Source organism: Drosophila bipectinata, chromosome 2R (genome assembly GCF_030179905.1).
Source record: "Drosophila bipectinata strain 14024-0381.07 chromosome 2R, DbipHiC1v2, whole genome shotgun sequence".
NCBI lineage: Eukaryota > Metazoa > Arthropoda > Insecta > Diptera > Drosophilidae > Drosophila > Drosophila bipectinata.
Genome location: NC_091737.1, coordinates 13,998,434 through 14,012,161, shown reverse-complemented (window position 1 = coordinate 14,012,161; position 13,728 = coordinate 13,998,434). Strand labels below are relative to the sequence as shown.

Here is a 13,728-nt window from a genome sequence, read left to right as displayed (position 1 = left end):
ATGAATGGTGTGATGTGTAGGTTATCTGATAGTATATAGAATAAAAAGATTACTAAAAGAACTAAGTGATAGAAGAAAATATTAAACTCTATATGGAAAATGGAGTCTTAACATAACAAAATAATTGTTTGAAAAAGATTCCTTAAAAAAAGATTTTTGAAAGTCAACTTTCAGGCACATTAACCATGTAGATTTTGTCAACCCAACCCTATACCCTATCCAGGCTTTTGTTGGCAAATCGTTGGCCATCTTTTAGGATCGTTTTTTAATGTTTTTACAGGATGCAATTGTGGACCCGCTAAACTATGCTAAAAAAAAAATCAATATAAAGTGCGAGGGCCGAAAAATCGCCAATAAATTTCAGGAACGTAAAACAAAACAAAAAACGCCTGGGCAATTTACTTGAGAAATGAGTTTTTAGCGAAGCCTTACCGTGGAGCGGAGCTGGTGGCGGAGTCAGCCCGAAAATCAATTCACTCAGCCATTTGCTCGACCCAGCGTGTAATTTCTCAATTTTTGGCCATGCCAGCCAGGCTCACGCGATACTTTTCCTGTTTGCCAGTTTCCTGTTGTTTTCCATTTTATCCGCCAGTGTCCTGGTTAATTTGGAGCCTGAGCCGGCGGAGGAGAAATTGAAAAGATGGGGGGACTTAGGTTTGACTATTTATAAGCTTCTTGGCTCTGAGTTCCTTCGGCCGCGCCACGCTCCTTTGTCCTGGGAAGGCAATAAATCGCTTGGCCGGGAGGTACGAGCTAAGTGCCTGGATAGAAAACTATTCCGGAGCTTCAGTTGCAAGTGGCAAGGATAAATAGCAGATAGTTTCATAAGAAATGTGCGATGGAGACGCAATATTTTGTAAATGGTTAAAGTGTGAAAAAGAGTATAGGGATATTTAATTGGAAGGATAATTGAACGTTTATCCACATAATTTATTCAAAATTAAACCTTATGCTTATGAGTGGACCATATTGCAGCTTAGGGGTCCTGCAGAGAGAGTCCCAGTCCCTTGATCTTCTCGTCGACCCAATTGCGCAGGTATGGGACATTGGTGTACACCGCCGGAATGTCCTCTTCGGCGCATTTGATTCCCCATGATACCATGCCCACCAGCTGGAAGCGATCCTTCTGACCGGGCATCGTGCAGAACAAGGGTGAGCCGCCGTCACCCTTGCATGTGTCCTTACCAGCAACGCCACCGGCACAAAGGAAGCTGGGCCGTAGCCGGAACCTTTGCCCCACAAGTGTGCTTCGAAGCATGGCCTGGCACTCGTCGTGCTCCACGAACGGCAATTCAATCCGCTTCAAAACATTCTCCAGCTGCTCGCTATCTATGTCCTTGGTGCCCCAACCGGTGGCAATGCAGGTCGATTCCTGCAGCTGATCAATCAACTTCGGCGATTCCGTGGGCGGCAGACACAGGGGCTGGATGTGAGGGGCCATCGGGACGGGCTCGTCGAGCAGGAGGAGGGCTATGTCATTGTAGAGCTTCTCCCCCTCAAACTCCGGATGCATGATTATCTCCTTGATACGCCTGGACTCATGGATGTACGGTTCGTTGAGGCTGTTCAGGTCCCAGTCGCCCATCCTGGCCACCATAGTGTCCACAGTCTCGTTGACGATATTGTGGGAGGTGGTGATCACCAACTGCGGATGGATCAGAGTGCCTCCACACAGAAACTTCTGTCGTCCCGTAAAAATTCCCACCATCCAAGGATACTGCCCGAAAATGGCCACATCCTCCGTGTAGTTGAACTTGTCGTTGTCGGGAATTAGGCCCTGGGGATTGCTCCAACCGCAACTCTTGTACTTAAAGTCTTTCTGCTTAACCACATAGGGACTGTTGCTTTCATCCACCTGGCAGGAAGTTTAAATACATTTTTGAAAAATAAACAAAATATGGAGACCTAACCTGTTGATCCACAGCGCAGCAGCGATAAAGGGACCTGGAGCATACAGACGTACCGATCCTGGGATTGATCAAGGTTTGCCCATCGTCAATGATGGTATTGTCGCGACATAGCTTTCGAGGCACACACTCCATGTTTACGCCACAGCTCTCGTTGGGCTTCGGTTCCAGGACACGACCAGCCTTGTTCCGGATTCCGGGTGCACCTGTTCCACTTTGCGTTATTGGCTGGTTGGCCAAGAATTCATCCCAGCTCTCCAACTGGGCGGCATCGCAGCACATTCGTCCGGTGCCACAAAAGCGAGCTATCCGAGGTCCAATACCCTTCTTTCCTGAGTCGTCCGAATCCTCGCAACGTTTCACCGTTGTGCAGAGTTCATCCGGTTGGCACATTGCCGAAACGGTGTCCTGGGTCAGGGCATCTTGGATGAGAATGCCCAACAGCAAGCCTATTGCTGGGATTAAGCGATTAATCATCTTGACGGGATGGGAACTGGGCGGGAACAAAGAGGAAGAATTAGAATGCAGCCGCCAGATAAGATGGATTCCTAATCTGCGAGTCAATGCAAGGCGGAGGTTATCAAAAATCATTGACGATTTGTATAAACACAACAGTCACTTGAGATCAGAAATTAAAACACTAAAAAAAATGCATAGATTTCCCAGTTTTAAGGTTTGAAAATATTAATAATGCATTGGGTTAATCCATTGATTTGATTTAAGTTTTAGAATAGCTCCAGAATCGTGGAAAAAGGTTATCATAGTTATTTATTAATTGCACTCATCACAGATACATTTTTTATCATATGACACTTTGAAATACTTGTGTTTTGAATACAGAATACTTTTAAGACGGAACTCATTTTATGCAAATTTATGGTTTTTCATTGAGTACGATTCTATTTCCACTAGAATTACTTGTTTTTGATAAATATACTATGCATTTAATGCACTTGTGTAAAGTATATATGTCTGCTCTATACCTCTATAGCTTTATAAGTCTCGATTAAACTTGATGCGAGGGGTTTCCAAAGTGAACTGATCGGCTAGAGCAAATTCAAATCATTTTATAGAACCGGCTTGGAATATTCTGAGAAACCACAGATCGAGAGGTTGGCAAAGAGAAGCCATTAGACTTATGAGAACAATTAAGGGAATAACGTATAGGGGGCAAGTTTTATGAATTCGGAGAGGAGAGACCGCGTAAACGATTTGAATCAGATTTATATGGAGTGCCCCATCAATCCGAGTTCAGAGCTTGGCGAATACGCGTCGGTTGTTGAAACAAAAAATTAAAATTGCGCATCGATTTGATTTATTTTGAAGTGTAAGTGGGATTTTTTGGTTTTCAAATAGATTATGGTGTTTATTTTTGTTTGGCCGTAAAAGCAACAGAATGAACAGAGATTAAAGTTCATACGTGTGTGTACCTTTGGGGGCTGGCTAGTCATTGAGTCTGGTTTTTCCCATTACAGATCGCCATGCGTTCGGAGGCGTCGATTTCAGTATTGATTCTCTCACTGGTATCGCTGGTCCCGGTGGCTATCTCACTTCGCAGCTGTCGCAGCCATGAGATATGCGTTGGTGAGAAGCTGTGCAACGACTCGGATGACTCCGGCCGCGGAGTACTCATCCCCCGGAGCCTGGACAACAGCTGCGGCCATAACCTGGTCTGCTGCGAGAAAGAGCAGCTCGAGAGCTATTATGCCGAACAAGCCGACCTCCAGTTTCGCAGCCAGAAGAAGGGAAATCCATGGGGTACTTCGGAAATCCCCACTACATCTCTTCAGACAACAGAAAAAAGCATTCCGGCCAAAAATGAGGAGCAAGGCTATAAGAGCTGTGGCATTCGGAAAGAATGTGTGCCCCGGCACTTGTGCCTCACCGGAAAAGTCAATGAAGACGGAAGGTATATCGTGGGACCGAGAATTGGGGACAACAAGAATGGCTGCCGATCGGTGGAGGAGTGCTGTTCTTTGGATGATCATGTGAGATTAAATTAATATTAGCCATTAACTGTTTAGGAATATGCATGTTTTCTTTACAGATCGCTGAAGATCAGAGCCCCACAAAGCGAAACTTAAAGAACTTTAGGTACAGGAGCTGTGGCTACAGCAATCCCAACGGTCTCTACTACAAACTGGACGGTTACAACGACAATGAGTCTACGTTTGCGGAATTCCCCTGGATGGTGGCCCTGATGGACATGGAGGGCAACTATATCTGCGGTGGCTCCTTGATACACCCGCAACTGGTGCTGACCAGTGCCCATAATGTGGCCAACTACAGCGAGGACTCGCTGCTGGCGAGAGCCGGGGACTGGGACCTCAACAGCCAATCAGAGCCGCATCCCTACCAGATGCGAAGCGTAAGCCAGGTGATGCGGCATGAGGGTTTTAATAACCTGACCTTTTACAATGACATTGCCCTTGTGATGTTGGAGCGACCCTTCCAGCTGGCCCCCCACATCCAGCCCATCTGCCTGCCCCCACCAGAAACCCCACAGTTGGAAGTGGATCTGAGACGTGCCAAGTGCCTGGCCACGGGTTGGGGGCACAGCAATAGCACTTCCGACCTTTTGGAGCACTTGCTCAAAAGGATCGAACTGCCGGTGGTGGATCACGACTCCTGCCAGAAGCTATTAAGGCTAAGTGTCCTCGGACGGCGTTACAGACTGCATCCGAGTTTCCTTTGCGCCGGCGGCGTGGCGGGCAAAGACACCTGCAAGGGCGACGGCGGCTCACCCCTATTCTGTACAATGCCAGGACTAACAGATCGGTTCTACTTGGCGGGAATTGTATCCTGGGGGATAGAGTGCGCCGTAAAGGATATTCCAGCTGCCTATGCAAATGTTGCTTATCTGAGGAACTGGATCGACGAAAAGGTCGCGGAAAGTGGTATCCTCCTCGAATGATGTATTTAAAAATATTCTTAAGTTTGTTTGCAATTTTTTCTTCATTTTTTGCATTAAATTGGTTTCCAAAAACTAAAATAAAATTCAGAGACACAAGTTACTTAAATATACTCATCAACTATAACTTTAAAATAAAATAAATGGCCGAATTGTCTAACAATTCCAAAGACAAGTCAGGGAATATTTATCAGGGAATTGTGCTCAAGTAACTCCGCCAAATCATCCTCGCCCCGTTCCACGTTTCCCGTTGACAATGTTGGATTGTCGGGCATTTAAGCCAAATTGAGTGGCTGCAATGGAAATAGAAAATGGAAATTTATGGCGCAGCAGGCAGCAGGTGAAAGTTTCCCCTCCCACGCACCACCCACACGCTGCCGCCCACAATCCATTCACTGAAAGATTTATGAGAAAGCTTAAACCGCCAATACTGATTGCAAAGATTCATTCTGAGCCGCTTAGCTTGGGGCTGGAAAAGCCAAATGAATTCGCTTACATCTCGGAATACAATGTACTACTGCCAGCTTCACCATATCTACTATTTGCATTGTTAATTGGTCTGATTCAAAGTTCACAAAAACCGCAACGAACAATCAACAGTGCACTTCCTGAGACTCCCAGAGAGCTCAATTTAGCTTTAGTTTATTTAAGGCCGAGATGAAAAAGCCATAGATTCATTTGCATTGCAAAAACATAATTAGCTAGTGAGTTTTTATCCTTTGACACTGCTGCAGAAGCCAAACCCAAATGAGGACCACAATTGTAAAGTTTAGACTTTAAAGAGTCCTTTGGGACCAGGGAGAGTTCACACTAGGCGAAGCATAAAAATTGAGATATCGGCAGCTAACTGACTCACTGACTGGTTGACTGATTGCTCATACGCACCGTTGACTGCCACTGGCAGTCGTGGCAGCAGCATTGGCAGTGCCTGCCAGTGGCAGTGGCAGTTGCAGGCCCGCGCCTCTGTCATGTTATCTGTTGGATTTCAATAACCATGTCTGGCATGGCTACTGTTTCATGGAATTTTGTTGGCCGTTGTCTCTGCTAGATGCAACATTTTATGGAGCTACAAATCAAAATTTGTTGAGCCACATTCCCTCATAAATCAGACTCTGGGCCAGCATGAATCTCTATTTCGTGCCCAAAAAAAAGGGGAGAAATCTGAAAAAAATTAAACTATCATGAGCCGTTTCTCCGCATAGCCGGATGGTGGTGTACATTTGACAATTTGCAGGAAAACTGAATTATTATCTAAACAGTTTCTGGTCTGGCCAAAATGTGTGTGCATTAAAATTGCAGCCTCGTGTGCGCCATAATTAAGAATTCAATTTAAAGTTTGCCAACTTTTAGGTTTTGGCTTGCAGCTGCCGGCTGAAAGGCATCAGGTGGCTCAACGTTGTGGCATCCACTGTGGTCGTGTAAAGTCAAAAAGCCGCAACATCATTACGCTCTCATGTACCTTTTGCAGGCAACCGGCATTCCACAAACTACCGTCAACTCACACACACGTTGGACGCAAACAGAGGGAAGGCCAACAAAAAAACACACTTGGCTCACGTGGCGTATGAACAATAAATGGCATCTGTGCCGGGCTAAGCCCATATGTTGCTTTGGATAATGCATCATAAGGGGTTTTTTGGGGTAAATTAAAATGCAAAAGTACTCTTTGATGTCTAGATTTCTTATGTCTTTCACTTAATTACATATTAAAATACATGTCACTCATATTTTATGCATTTAATATACTGACTGAATTATTTTATAGGGCTATTACATTGTCTTTTGATTATCACATTAGAAAGTTTCACTGGACTAGCGACTTGAAACTCGCCTGCTCAGGACCGATCGCACATCCTTGGTGAAGCGCAAGGCATCCAGGAAGGGCAGCAGATTCAGAAGCTCAGTGTCCTCCGGATCATAGATGTATGTCTTGATGGGAATGGCATTGTCCGGAAAGTCGCGATAGGCATTTGGCGAGTTATCGATGATGAAGGTGCCGCTCATGTCTGGGTTAACTACGGTTAGATCCTTGCTGACCATCGAGGTGGTGGAGGAGCAGTGCTGCCGGTAAAAGCTCTTCTGAATCATGCCACGCCCATTGTCCAAACGATCCACAACCTGTGAGGCGTAGATCTCCAGACTGGCGGTGTATACCACCAGGTCATACCATTGCGACACGTATTTTAAAAACAAATCTACATGCGGTCGCTTGTAAACCTATAAAGTAATTCCATTAATTCTAATAAAATTACTACCATCCCTGACCCATGACCCACCTTGAAAGCAATAGGTTCTAGGCCATCGACAGTGACGGATAGCTGATAATCCGGCATCGCAGCTTGTGGCACTTGGCTGCAGCCCACCGGCTCATTGGTTTCCGGATCGGTGTAACAGGAGTGCACCAGGGTCTCGTCCAGGTCTAGAATCAAGGTCTTTCGGTGCACCTGGCGCAACCTTCTACTGGTTTCCGGCGATAGGGGAACATCCTTGTAGGTAAGCTCCGATTCCTGCCAAATGAAAGAACGTACCTTGTTAGCGACGAAAGCGAAGCATCTCCGGAGGTAGCCGCCCAGGTCGGTGGTGAAAAAGAATGCGAAAATCGGTCTGCGATCGTGACTGGAGCTAGACCTTTGGAAGTCGCCGACCACGGCAACTGCCACAGGACTTGTTGGGGCTAGCTTCGCCAGGTGTGCCGATTGTGATGGCAGCTGGCTGACCATTTTGCAGTTGGCGTCCTTCCGAATTGCCGGCGACTGTGTGCGAATTAACAAGAAGCTAGTTCTATCGGGAACTCAATTACATTATATATTTTGCTTCAATTTTAAAATGTGTAAGCTGAATCAAACTGGTTGTGAAACTTTATCGGCACACTTCTAAAATGGTTAAAAAAATCCCTGACTACGAACATATTCTCCAAGCCTATACAGTTTTTAATCCAACTCCAAGTCCCAAGAAACCTTACTGCCTATAATCTCCTGACTTTCACGCCGTTGCCCCGACTGCCTGAATCAAATGTGAGCTGGCACTAATTGCCAGAAAGCCACAGACACGGCTACGAGGGCAGGACTACAGTCTGACAGCCGATTCATTACCCAACCCAAGCCATAGTCCTTGCTCGCAGAATCACCGAAATGATATGCAAGCCAGTGCGGATAGGGAGCTGCAAGAGAAGGCCGTGCTCCCTTGCCACCTGACGTTAATTAGGGCTTGCATAATTTACTCGTACACCTGTAAATGTAACTGTTACTGCTCCGGAGCACCTGACTTCCGTTGGGCCAACCGGCCGCATACGCAATCCCCCTCTCAAGCTAATTGAGTTATAATGCTAAGCGGCAATTTTGTGGCGAAGTTGCATTAGCGGTGTCCAGTTGCACGGTAGACGCTCTCCAGACATAAATCACCACGCAATGCCGCGTTCCCACTCGGCATTGCCGAGTGCCGAGTTCCTTCTGCAGTTATTTAATGTACCGTGCCCCACGCCATAAATACGTATGTTTCTGCACCACATTCCCTGACCTGTCCGGAATATTTTCCATTTAGCCAACTGACAACTGCAGCAAAAAGTTTTATGGCGGAAATAGCTGGTTGTAAACTGAAAACTGAAAGCAGCAACTTGCAACTTGCAACGTGCAGCTTGCCACTTGCAAGGTTGCAGCCAAGCAGCCTTGTAAAATATGTTTGGCAATTTCTTGCTATATTTTTCGTTTATTAAGAAAAATGATGGGTTTTTCGACCTGCCTTACAAAAGTTTTTATGAATAGTTGCTGTGGAAAAAAGAAAATGAAGAAATAAACTATAAACTATACACACCATTTTACTGTATATTTTTATGCTTATTGATGGAGAATGAAAATATATAACGTTTAAGGTATTCGGCTTGAGAATCGCCTGGTTATTTTCAAAGATATTGCCATCTCTGTGGGCTAAACTGTCCTCCCCAGGCCTTGTTGAAAATTTCAGAGTTGGTCCACTAAAAAATTTGAAAAAAAATCTAATAAATATTTGGATGGTAGGTTTTGGTGCAGATTGATGGAGAATCGATTTACAAATCGATCAAGGCATTCCGCCCAGGAATCGGATGAATATTGACAAAGATATGGCTATCGGGGTACCACATTGCCTTTCCCATGTTATTTTCAGAATTTTAAAGGGGACCCTCCAGAAAAAATGACAAAAAATCTAAAAAATATTTTGTTCATAAATTTTGATGCAGGTTGATGGAGAATCGATACACAAATCGATTAAGGTATTCCGCTTAGGAATCGGATGATTATTGGCAAAGATATGGCTATCGAGGGGCCCACATTGCCATCCCCATGTAACTTTCAAAATTTTAAAGGAGACCCTCCAGAAAAAATGACAAAAAATCTAAAAAATATTTTGTTGGTAGGTTTTGATGCAGATTGATGGAGAATCGATCCACAAATCGATCATGGTATTCCGCTCAGGAATCGGATGAATATTGGCAAAGATATGGCTATCGGGGTACCACATTGCCTTTCCCATGCCATTTTTAAAATTTTAAAGGGGACCCTCCAGAAAAAATGACAAAAAATCTAAAAAATATTTTGTTGGTAGGTTTTGATGCAGACTGATCGAGAATCGATCCACAAATCGATCAAGGTATTCCGCTCAGGAATCGGATGATTATTGGCAAAGATATGGCTATCGAGGGGCCCACATTGCCTACCCCATGTCATTTTCAATATTTTAAAGGGGACCCTCCAAAAAAAATGACAAAAAATCTAAAAAATATTTTGTTGGTAGGTTTTGATGCAGATTGATGGAGAATCGATCCACAAATCGATCAAGGTATTCCGCTCAGGAATCGGATGAATATTGGCAAAGATATGGCTATCCAGGGGCTTTCCCCAAGCCATTTTCAGAATTTTAAAGGGGACCCTCCAGAAAAAATGAAAAAAAATCTAAAAAATATTTTGATTTCAGTTTTGGTTGCAGATTGTTAGAGCATCGATCTACAAATCGATCAAGGTATTCCGCTCAGGAATCGGATGATTATTGGCAAAGATATGGCAATCGCTAGGAGATACTGTTTTCAAAAATCGGCTTGAAATCAGCAGCATAATAATATTGTTTTATCAGTATATTTTGCTTACACGTTTCAGTGATACTATAAAATTTATGAGTCTCAATATAAAAATCCCAAACTGATAAGAGGGCAACAATAGTATAAATAATTTAGTATAATAATTTCATTCATGAGCGATAACAACAGAATATTCTAAAACAGAGGCTTGTCTTATGAAATTAGTCCAAAGAAATGATAAGAGTGTATGAATGTATGAGTTGTATCCCGAAACTCACGCCATTTTGATGATACAGCACATAGATCTAAATCAATTTGCCAATCAAATGATTGCCAATTTGAATGCGATTTGGCACTCGAATCTTAAATATTTGATGACTTTCACATTGAGTCTTGTACAAGAAAAGGGGTTTGCTCTGGGTGTTTCTTTTTCTGTACTTTGCATTCGGGAAGGAAGGTCTATTAAAAAAAAACGTGAAGGAAAATGCAAAACAATTTGGTAACAAGTAAAATGCATCAAATCTCATGGATGTTGAGGGTCCTGCTGGGTTGGAAAAAGCTCGAGTGGCGAAAGGAGAAGCCAAAGCTGTTGCGAAAACATGTCACATTAAGTGCACAGATAGAGGAGGTCCTGGGCGAAAGGACATTCAGCCATCCAGCCATCCAACCAGCCCGCCAGCCAGCCAGGATGTCTAAGGGAGCTGAGTGCTTTTATTGCTGTCGGAATTCTGCGTGGCATTTGCCTTTGAAGTTTCAACTGGAACTTGGCTTCCGCTCCGCTTTTTTCTCTCTATTTGGCCCGGCTTGTTTATGCAATTGTACTTAGATTCAATGGTTATGTTTCAGCAGCTGGCATAATGGCCGAAATCAAGTAGAATTCATATCCGGACCCAATATAAGCTGTCAGCATATTTACATTGCATTTAAAGTTGAAATGCTGCAGTATGCTCTGTCAGACAAGACAGGATTGACAGCAGGACACCAACCTCGATTGACTTTACCCCCTAATTAACGCCCAGAACCTTGCCGTCGCTGCCATCAGTTTTTCCTTCATTATGCAAAAGGACCTCTTTTTTTATTTTACTTCTCACGCAGCCAGGACAAACTAACAGAAGTGTCTGCTTCGCTGCATTTCAATGGACCACAGAGCATTTGCTTTTTGCCGACGCCCCCGGAAAGCATTTCCCTTGGCAAGGTTTTAATTATGATACTTCATTAACTTAATTAGTTCATCCTCAGAATGCATTGCATCCCAGCAACGGAGGACTGATGCTCGATTGTGGGTGAAAATTACAATGTCAGCTTACAAAGTTTTCAGTTTATTCATTTCGGTTTAAAGAATGCGTCTTTTGAGAAATCATGAACCAGCTCCCACTCCACACAGACGGCATAGATGAGGAAAATGATGAAAATGGTCCACAGGTAGACACCGGCCGAACGACGTCCCTGGAAATTGAAGGTGATGCTCCACCACAACGTGGTTACAATGGCTATCAACAAAAATATATAGCAATTCTCGCCGTGTTCTCCGTAAACCCAGGCAGCGGCATCCTCGCGGCGAAGTCGATTGTTGAACAAAAATGCCACACTCATGCTGATCACCACCGCTAAGGTATAAGGATTGATTTTAAAGTAAAACCTTAAAAATGATACTCTTTATTACCAAAAACAGGGCCTCCAATAATGGCAGCAAACGCCATACGGCCATAGCCCTGCATGGCCAAATGAGAATTGGCTATGATGTCCGGGGTGGCGTTCGAAATGGCTCCAATGGTCACAGACATAAAGTTCTCCGACAGATTGAAAACTATGCCCACAATATCCGAAAGGACTTCCAGTTCAGCCACGGCAATCCAGATAGTTACTACCGAACTGCAAAAGGTAAGAAGGATAAAGAACTAAGGGAGGAACAGGTGTTCAGAAGGACTCTAAATAATGACATTTTTTATACCAAATGATAAACCGGAGGGACATCGGTTCGAGCATGGAGAAAAATCAAAACGGCCAAGGGAACTGTCACACAAGGAGACCACATGGAAATTTTATAGTGCAGTAAGATATACCAGCCGGTGTACTGACTCTTAATGGCGGCTAAGGACAACCTTATATAATGAAAACCTTATCCTTTCTATAATACCTACAGTGAACCAGAGTAATGACCACAAATGGATTCGTCACAATCTGAATGCAGTTGAGTAACTTGCTCCAGCCGTGCTTGTCCTTCTCGTAATCAACCACGGGAATAAAAAAAAGTAAAATAAATACCAGGGGACTCCTGATGATCAAGAAGGCGCGACGACACATCCCGCCCAGCAGCCATTCTTCCCGGTCAATGGGATTCAGGGAGTAGAGGAACTCTTGAAAGAGCATCAAATTCTTGGGATTCTCGTTATTATGCAGATTGGTACGATTTGCCTCGTAGTCCACCGCCTCCGGACGATCTTCTGGCTTGGGAGTGATAAAGTATCCCGTGTTGGTCAGGTCAGAAATACGACGACCAAGAGAACGACGATCGTTGGAGGTGTCATTAATCCGAATGTCATCGTCTTCTTCCATGGATCTCAATAAACTCAGTTTCTTCACATACTCCTTACTCGGCGTGGAAGTAGACTTTTCCATTTCCCCAAGCTCCAGACGAAGTTCTGAAAATTTGAACATCAATTTAATAGAAACTCTGCCTTACGACTTACTTATCATCTCCCGCCGCATCAAAATGACATCAATCACATTAACCAGCACATAAACGACATAAACTGCTACCAGGACTAAAGAAGGATAAAATAAATAAATTGGGAAAACCATAAAGGGTTTTCCTTACCTATACTATTCCATTTGGTGACAACACCACCTTTAACCATAAAATATCGGACAATCTCCACACCCAGCATCAAGAACAGGAGATCCCTGATCACACAGTGCCCATTCATTCGGAAGGGTTTCAAAAAACACACTGTGCCGCCACTCAGAAGGATAATAGCCAGGGCATTACCCACGGCAATCGTGAAAATCGGGGCTTCGGCTCTCACAGGCATTAGATTGGCAAAAATATCAGGACATGAATTGCCAAATGCCAGAAACGTAATTCCCGCCAAATACTCATTCATGTGGAGCTTCAGAGACACTATCTTCAGGGCAGGAGCAAAGCTGTAGATTTTAAAAATAACTATAAAGTATATGTCTAATATAATTTAGGCTTACAATGAATCAATGTTGAAGGACATAATCCACAGAATTACCCCACACAAAAACACAAACAACATCATAAAGCCAATCTCTGTCCACTTGTCGTCAATATCGATGGTGCAGTACATCATCCTGAAGTAGTTGAAGAAGTTGACGATCCTTTTGCAGTCCTCGGCTTGGGTGGCCATTTGACAGCGCCATTTGTAGGAAAGCCTCATCACTGCCCTACAGTCCATCTAGGAAGAGAGGTCCTTAAAAAATTGAAGTCACTTAAAAAAGACTTACGATGTTTATAAAGTTGTTGAACTCGAGATCAAGTTCTGTATCGCGACCCTCTAGTTCTTTTGTATCCGAAGTCATGATGAAACTAGAAATCAATAAATCCTTAAAACCAATAGATGTTTGACAAAATTTAAAGAGGGAACTTTTTGTTTTCGGTTTTTAAATATTTAAAAATGTAAACTAAACCTATGTAGATGTTAATATGGACTGAACCATTCAGCTAGGCGAGAGCAGAACCGAGAGATAAAGAACCTTTAAATCTAATAAATTTTAACCGTAATATGTGACGAAGTCCGTCCCGAGGGTCTTCCCCTAATACAAATCAGAGAATGTGTGCCGTCTTGGGTTGTAAATCAGTCTCTTTCATCGATAAGATGGCGATCACTCCACCGATCCCT

The 13,728-nt window shown here is 43.8% G+C and overlaps 4 protein-coding genes across 5 annotated transcripts; 1 reads left to right on the top strand and 3 right to left on the bottom strand.

The window, feature by feature from the left end:
* Positions 1–892: 892 nt before the first annotated feature.
* On the bottom strand, positions 893–2,941 carry LOC108131461 (phenoloxidase-activating factor 2). Its single transcript, XM_017250339.3, has 3 exons — positions 2,891–2,941; positions 1,911–2,400; positions 893–1,855 (listed from the first exon to the last, which is right to left on the bottom strand). The coding sequence occupies exons 2-3, from the start codon at positions 2,382–2,384 to the stop codon at positions 977–979; spliced, it is 1,353 nt and encodes a 450-aa protein (XP_017105828.2). The 5' UTR covers positions 2,385–2,400; positions 2,891–2,941; the 3' UTR covers positions 893–976.
* A 193-nt stretch (positions 2,942–3,134) lies between these two features.
* On the top strand, positions 3,135–4,993 carry LOC108131465 (phenoloxidase-activating factor 2). Its single transcript, XM_017250344.3, has 3 exons — positions 3,135–3,234; positions 3,383–3,895; positions 3,955–4,993. The coding sequence occupies exons 2-3, from the start codon at positions 3,389–3,391 to the stop codon at positions 4,819–4,821; spliced, it is 1,374 nt and encodes a 457-aa protein (XP_017105833.2). The 5' UTR covers positions 3,135–3,234; positions 3,383–3,388; the 3' UTR covers positions 4,822–4,993.
* A 1,547-nt stretch (positions 4,994–6,540) lies between these two features.
* On the bottom strand, positions 6,541–7,713 carry LOC108131490 (CTD nuclear envelope phosphatase 1). Of its 2 annotated transcripts, XM_017250390.3 has the most exons (3): positions 7,347–7,482; positions 7,095–7,275; positions 6,541–7,035 (listed from the first exon to the last, which is right to left on the bottom strand). In XM_017250390.3, the coding sequence occupies exons 2-3, from the start codon at positions 7,149–7,151 to the stop codon at positions 6,631–6,633; spliced, it is 462 nt and encodes a 153-aa protein (XP_017105879.1). In that variant the 5' UTR covers positions 7,152–7,275; positions 7,347–7,482; the 3' UTR covers positions 6,541–6,630. The 2 variants fall into 2 exon arrangements, with proteins under 2 accessions (XP_017105879.1, XP_017105878.2); XM_017250389.3 differs by having other exon boundaries at positions 7,095–7,713.
* A 3,426-nt stretch (positions 7,714–11,139) lies between these two features.
* Positions 11,140–13,525, bottom strand: LOC108131426 (mitochondrial sodium/calcium exchanger protein). Its single transcript, XM_017250296.3, has 8 exons — positions 13,334–13,525; positions 13,064–13,284; positions 12,684–13,009; positions 12,556–12,630; positions 12,007–12,507; positions 11,817–11,956; positions 11,529–11,763; positions 11,140–11,472 (listed from the first exon to the last, which is right to left on the bottom strand). The coding sequence occupies exons 1-8, from the start codon at positions 13,406–13,408 to the stop codon at positions 11,189–11,191; spliced, it is 1,857 nt and encodes a 618-aa protein (XP_017105785.2). The 5' UTR covers positions 13,409–13,525; the 3' UTR covers positions 11,140–11,188.
* Between the last annotated feature and the right edge of the window lie 203 nt (positions 13,526–13,728).

Bases quoted from the DNA above. Each gene is read 5' to 3' on its own strand.
- LOC108131465 (XM_017250344.3), top strand. From the start codon at position 3,389: ATGCGTTCGGAGGCGTCGATTTCAGTATTGATTCTCTCACTGGTATCG. The intron at 3,896-3,954 runs GTGAGATTAAAT...TTTTCTTTACAG, and splicing joins GCTGTTCTTTGGATGATCAT to ATCGCTGAAGATCAGAGCCC.
- LOC108131490 (XM_017250389.3), bottom strand. From the start codon at position 7,538: ATGGTCAGCCAGCTGCCATCACAATCGGCACACCTGGCGAAGCTAGCC. The intron at 7,036-7,094 runs GTGGGTCATGGG...ATTACTTTATAG, and splicing joins TAGAACCTATTGCTTTCAAG to GTTTACAAGCGACCGCATGT.
- LOC108131461 (XM_017250339.3), bottom strand. From the start codon at position 2,384: ATGATTAATCGCTTAATCCCAGCAATAGGCTTGCTGTTGGGCATTCTC. The intron at 1,856-1,910 runs GTTAGGTCTCCA...ACTTCCTGCCAG, and splicing joins GCTGCGCTGTGGATCAACAG to GTGGATGAAAGCAACAGTCC.
- LOC108131426 (XM_017250296.3), bottom strand. From the start codon at position 13,408: ATGACTTCGGATACAAAAGAACTAGAGGGTCGCGATACAGAACTTGAT. The intron at 13,010-13,063 runs GTAAGCCTAAAT...TAAAATCTACAG, and splicing joins TCCTTCAACATTGATTCATT to CTTTGCTCCTGCCCTGAAGA. The intron at 12,631-12,683 runs GTAAGGAAAACC...ATCCTTCTTTAG, and splicing joins CACCAAATGGAATAGTATAG to TCCTGGTAGCAGTTTATGTC.